A 6503-nucleotide genomic window follows, 5' to 3' on the forward strand; every position below is an offset into this window, starting at 1 on the left:
GGACGGTCCTCCGCACGGGGCAATGACGTATGCGGCCGACAAATGCACACTCATGAGGACCCAGACCCTGAATTGAGACACAGCCACTGAGTCATTTCTACCTTCTCCTCTCTGTCAACGCTCTCTGGTTTCATTTAAAAGAGTCGATCATCAGATATTGTCCAAGATTAACCTTCAGGGTGGATATAGCTCGCTAGCAGCCTTGTGCCGATGACCTTGTTGATGTCATCATTTACCCAGAATGCTTTGCTTGTAAATAAAATGGCTCCGTCTGGGTTAAAATATATATTTTTAAATTTACAAAACTAAACATCCTACAGTATTTTTAGTCTTTATTTTATAGTTAAAATAAATGTTTTTCAAATAAAGTTTAATGCTACAACTAATCATGGATCCTTTTAAAACCTAAACGTATTATTGAACTAATTAAATATCCACAGTGTTTGATTTTTGCTTCATCTGTCTAAATCCCCCCAAAAAATGTTGTTTTAAAATGCAGCCATACCAGAAATCGCCAATAAAGAAGAGTTAATAGTGAAAGGAAGACTGCTTAAAAATGTAAACATTTCTAAAAATATTGGCAATGGCTGCACATGAACCCTGTTCTGCATAAATTGGAATGTTAAAGCAGTTTTGTTCACAGTAAGATCTTTAGATGTCGATTAGATTCTTTGACTCCCTCTAAATAAAACAAACATATTCATGGTGAGAAGTGAAAACAATGCTCGGGGAGTTCAGGCCATGATTACTGATTCTGACAGAAAGTCCCAAATGGTGAGCTAACAAAATATAAAGCTTGTCTTAGCTTTAAACATTAAGAAAATAATAAATAATTAAAAGTAAAAAACATGTTGCGTTTTTTAGTTTTGACGTAGTTGTTTCCTAATTTAGTTGAAAAACAAAACTAAAATACCTCACAAGATTATTGTTTTTTTATTGTTTTATTTTGAAAAGGAAAATCCAAAGAACAAATCATACACAAAGATGGAATTAGGGTAGATTTTAAGTTTTATTCTAAATAATAATTTTACACAAAAGGCTTCAGGTTATTAACTGTAAATCAGTGGTGTCCAAAGTCAGTCCTCAAGGGATGATGTCCTGCTTTAGGAGCTGCAGTTGAACACAGCTGAACCTGAGTGCTTGATTAATGGGCCTTTGCTGAGGAGACCTACTAATTAAGCATTCTTTAGGTTCATCTGTGTTGAACCAGAGCAGCACATAAAACATGCAGGACATCAGCCCTTGAGGACTGACTTTAGACACCACTGCTGTAAATGGAGAAAAAAAAAAGTTTTAAACGTTTATATAAGCTATAAATTTAAAACGTGGTGTGTACACATATATTCTTGGAGCTTTAAAGCTCTGGCTTTTACAGTTAGAAGCCTCATAATTAAATAAGATCCACATGTGAGAGAGTGAGCTGACATCTGATGGAGCCCAGAATCAACACCTCGAATTATCAGAGACACCATGAAAGCAGAGAACACTTCACGGAAACACAAAGTTTTGCTGAAGTGAATACTGTATAAGGGTTGGGTTATTTAAAAAAAAAATAAAAAGCTCAGTTAAATTCATTATTAGAAAACTGAAGGATCATGCAACCAGAGCAAACCTGCCGAGAGAGTCATCCTTAAAAACTCACAGACAGGCCAAGAAGACGAGACATTAATCTTTAAAAAACTATTTTTAATTGCCAATTTTAAGACAAAAATAATGTTGCGGTTACCCATCATTCCCCCTGATTAAACTGATCCAACTTTTGAGATTTGAATGTTTTGCTTCTTTCAGGCTGGTGGACTTCACCCGGTTACCCTCACCTACCCCAGAAAATAAGGACCTCTTCTTTGTGACGAGGAGCTCAGGTATCCAGCCGTCACCTGCGCGTAGTTCCAGCTACTCTGAGACAAACGAGCCTGACCTGAGTATGACCAATGGCAGCAAGAGTTTGTCCATGGTGGACCTCCAGGACCTCCATGCTCAGGACAGCGGAACCGGTCCCAGCCCCTCAGATGCTCTGGGTGAAGGCCAAGCTTCTGGTGGAGGTTGGTCAGCCAGGGTCTCGCAGGGAAACATCCCAGCAGGTCCTACCCTGAGGAAGCCAGGCCAGACCCCCTCCACCCCAGGAACAGAAAGCACTCCGGGCCGACCTGCCCAGCTGCTGGCGCCTCTGTCCTTCCAGAACCCGGTTTACCAGATGGCAGCCTGCTTGCCCATGTCCCCTCGAGGAATGACGGACTCGGGCTCAGAGTGCCACAGTTCTGTTAGTTCCCATAGTAACAATGAGGACGGACCAGCCGGCGGAAAACAAGCCTTCATGAACCACGGTGGAGGAGGGGGGAGCAGTGGCGATGAGTACACCAGGCGATCGGGGGACTTTAACCGCCGGCAGCTGTCCCTGACAGAAACACCGCACCAGCCCAACGTGCCCAGACAGAACAGTGCCGGTCCACAGCGGAGGATAGACCAACCTCCACCTCAGAGCATCACTCGAGGTCGTACACCCCCAAATCTGCTGAGTGGACCCTACCCTCGTCCCCCTTCTGGCAACATGATGACATCATCACCCGATTGGCCTGCTGCTGGTGGGACCCGGGTACGGCAGCAGTCTGCTTCTAATATGGACAGTCCTGAGAGCAAGCAGAGAGTTCAGCACAAACAGGTAAGATCACAGATCGTCTGAGGTACACACAGCTATGGGTCATAGACAGGTACAGGCAAGGACCATATAGAGGTCCAGGTCAAAGACAGGTACAGAAAAGGACCATATAGAGGTCCAGGTCGCAGACAGGTACAGGAAAGGACCATACAGAGGCCCAGGTCACAGACAGGTACAGATAAGGACCATACAGAGGTCCAGGTCACAGACAGGTACAGGCAAGGACCATACAGAGGTCCAGGTCAAAGACAGGTACAGATAAGGACCATACAGAGGTCCAGGTCACAGACAGGTACAGGTAAGGACCATACAGAGGTACAGGTCACAGACAGGTACAGGTCACAGACAGGTACAGGTAAGGACCATACAGAGGTACAGGTCACAGACAGGTACAGGTAAGGACCATACAGAGGTACAGGTCACAGACAGGTACAGGTAAGGACCATACAGAGGTCCAGGTCACAGACAGGTGCATCTAAGCTTTGTTTCAGATGGCACCGGTTCAGATCGTAATTCTAACAAGTTAAATCAAAAACTATTTACTGGATTTAATTTTTGGTTCTCTTCTCAATTAATGCCTGGTTCACATGGCAGTGTTTTAAAATTGTTGATTGATTTTCAAAGACTGAGAGACCCCACGCTCAGCCACACGGAAAGATAAAATACATTTCACTCACAAACATTCAGATGTCAGACAGGTAATCTTGCGAGTCCTCTCAGGATCAAACGTGATTTCAGAGCAAATAAATATGGCCGACGGGGAAGAAGCAATGGCAATAGTTTGGGGATGATTTTTAGCAAAAACAAAACAAAAAGACGTCTCCAGCGTCCACCGGACTTCCTGGTTTACCATGGCAGATTTTTGTTTTCTGTATTTTGGATCCCCCTCCATGTTTCCATCTCTCTGGTTTCTGATTGGCTACATGTCACATTCAACAGGCTGCATTCTCGTTTGTCCTAGGGGAAATATCACACACCCTGGGATATTGTTCTGAAAAGTCTAAACCTGAGACCGTCTCCTATTTAATTCTGGTCTTCGTGGATTTCTTCACTCCTCTCTCAAATAATCTAACTTCTCTGTTCAAATTACAAACATTACTGCCCTCAGTAATTATCCGTTATCCTTTAGATGAACGTAGGCAGTGATATCGTAGCCTTAAGTTTGGGTTCTGCTGTGCTAGATCTTGTCTTGGCAAAGTTGTTTTTTGGTTTTCCTTTATACGTATACAATCTGAGCACTCCTCGCTATGTTAAACTGCAGTTACAGCACCAGTTGGCATCTGTTCAGGTGGGTTAGCCATTACATGAACTAGTTTTTGATGGAAGTTGTTTTTGTTAGGATAGACGTTCTTTGGGTTGTTGAGTTTGGAAAAATTCGTTTGACTTTTTCAGACACTGCTGCCATGCATGGCTCTTACCAATCTGAGCTTGTTTTCCTGCAACTAGGTGGACACACCTGGAGACAACTGCATCTTCCTAAACTGTGTTCCTAATATATCTCAACGCATAATGAAGCAAAGCTTGGGGAAAATTAGTCCTTTTTGACACCTGACTCTTGCAAAAAGAAATCCTTGTGAAAAAAAATTGAATCATTAGGTGTCATATAGTGTGGTCTCCTAGTCAGGATGAACTGAGAAGCTTTAAGCCCCACCCCTAGTGTTGATGTTTAAAGACTATACATCCTTAATTAGAAAAAATGGAGGTTGTACCTCCAGTACCTACGTTCTTGATTAAAAAACAACTTTAGAGTATTTTACATCCATATTCAATTCAGTTTATTCATATAGCACCAAGTCACAAGAAACATTTTCTCAGGGCACTGCACAAAAAATAATCAATCTAAGTAAGCCAGCAGACTGTGATAAATCTTCACTCCATCACAGTTTCCCATTTAGGACAGCACATGGTGACAGTGGGGAGGAAAACTCCCTTTTAACAGGAAGGAACCTTCAGCAGAACCAGACTCAGGATGAGTAGAACTAAGGAATACCTCAGAAAACCAACCCTAACTATGTTTATCAAAAACTAAAGTCTTAATTCCAGTCTTAAAATTAGACAGTGTCAGCCATATGGACAGAAACTGGAAATTGGTTCCACAAGAGAGGAGTCTAAGAACCAGAAATATCTGGGAGTTAAGACTTTTAAGTGGTTGAAATAATCTATCACAAATGCAAATGTTTTCTCAGCTAAGCTAACATTGCATCTCTGTCTCCTGGAGGAACATTATTTATGTATCTTAGGTAAGATGTACCAGTGTAAAGGAGACATTAACCCAAATATAACATGTTTCTGTTATGTTTGTTGCAAAGAGATTTTCCAAACTTGTTATTAAGCTTTTGAAGATTTTTGCAAGGAGATTAATTGTTGGACTTGACTGATATTTTATGGTTTAAGGTGGCGCTGTGCCATAAACTGTCTGTCTGATGAAATGCACCTGGTGAGTTAGCCAGTAGTGAAGTCCTGCAGTGTGCATGCTGTTTTTCAGTTCTTGTTTTAAGAGTGGTGTAGCTGGGCATCTGCCAGCACATTTAGATAGCAGAACTTTTCAAAAGTTGTTTGGTTCTGGCAGCTGTTCTGGTTGTTCACACACAAACACAAAATGACCACTTTATTTCTTGACATGTAATAATTCAGAGACTTGAATAAATTTGCATGTGTAGCATTGCACACAGCAGGTCTTCATGCACGTCCTGATACAGGTGTTGACTAATCAATCTGGATGGCGTGCCTCAATGAATAGTTTTTCCTAACAGTCATACTTCACTCTGCTGTTTTACCAGTCTGTATGTTTATGGTGCTGGCTAAAAGGAGAGCCTGGGTTGTCTTTTTTCACTTGAACTTCTTTAAACTGTTCGAATGCAGCAGGCAGGATCAACTCAGTGAAAGGCTTTTTATCTCAAGGGTTATAGGGGTTAGCCACTAAAAAAAGTTGCTTTAGAGGAAGCACATTTGATGAAATGGTGGCCTTTTAGAATTGCTTCTATTCTTCTTGTTCAAAGTTTTTTTTTTCCTTTCAGTAAAACTCCAAGGTTTGTTTTTGTAATGTAGTGCCTGGTCTCTGTGTGATGAGGCTCTTTTGAATGTTTCCTGGTTTTGTCCAAGGTGTGAGCTTAGAGCGTGTAAATGTACAGTTTTGGTGCTTTCTTTTTTTTTTTTGGCCAGCTTTGAGATTTTTGTTGTTTCTTTATTGGGTCTGGACTATTTTCTAGCAAAGTTCTTAATAATTTTTTGATGGATTAGCTGGTGGGTTTGCTTCCTTTGTAGCCCATTACCAAATGTTTCATGAGCCAGTTCAGTGGTTTGGGATTCCTGGTGTATGGAACATTTGTATGCCTGTTTTCGTTTTTCTTCTCTATTTGATGCAGATATTTTTGTTGGTATAGCACAGGGATGGGCAATCTTGGTCCTTGAGGGCCGTTATCCTGCATGTTTTATAATGACCCCGCACGCGAAGCGTAAGCGGGAGTCATATTGATTCCGTACTGTTTATTTTTTTTTCAGTGATTTTTGGTCAACCATAGCACAAAAACGGCTGCACCGGTCAACATGAAATTTGGCAGAGATGTAGATGAGTCTGACCTACACTGCACCAGCCAATGGTTTTACGATAGGCCCCATATTTGAGGAGGGGGCTCCTTTCAAACTGGGGGTGTCAGGACATGCAAAAATGCTTATAACTCAGAAACTGTTCAACATAGAAGCTTAAGATTTCTTTTGTTGTTTAGCTCTGATGATGCTCTATCCATCAGGCCCACCAATCAGTGACCCCCCACGGACCCCCAATTTATCTGAAAAAGGGGTATCTGGACTTACAAAAATGGTTATAGCTCAAAAACTATTAAACATA

The 6503-nt window shown here is 41.6% G+C and overlaps 1 protein-coding gene across 1 annotated transcript in view; it reads left to right on the plus strand.

The window, feature by feature from the left end:
- Positions 1 to 6503, plus strand: part of LOC106526084 (disabled homolog 2-interacting protein) — a 176237-nt gene that overhangs the window by 155627 nt on the left and 14107 nt on the right. Inside the window, exon 12 of the mRNA XM_014020565.1 lies at positions 1789 to 2659. Coding sequence (XP_013876019.1) covers positions 1789 to 2659 — 871 coding nt within the window. The remainder of the gene's footprint in view (positions 1 to 1788; positions 2660 to 6503) is intronic.

The sequence above is a fragment of the Austrofundulus limnaeus genome, unplaced genomic scaffold (genome assembly GCF_001266775.1).
Source record: "Austrofundulus limnaeus strain Quisiro unplaced genomic scaffold, Austrofundulus_limnaeus-1.0 Scaffold258, whole genome shotgun sequence".
In the NCBI taxonomy this organism is placed as follows: domain Eukaryota; kingdom Metazoa; phylum Chordata; class Actinopteri; order Cyprinodontiformes; family Rivulidae; genus Austrofundulus; species Austrofundulus limnaeus.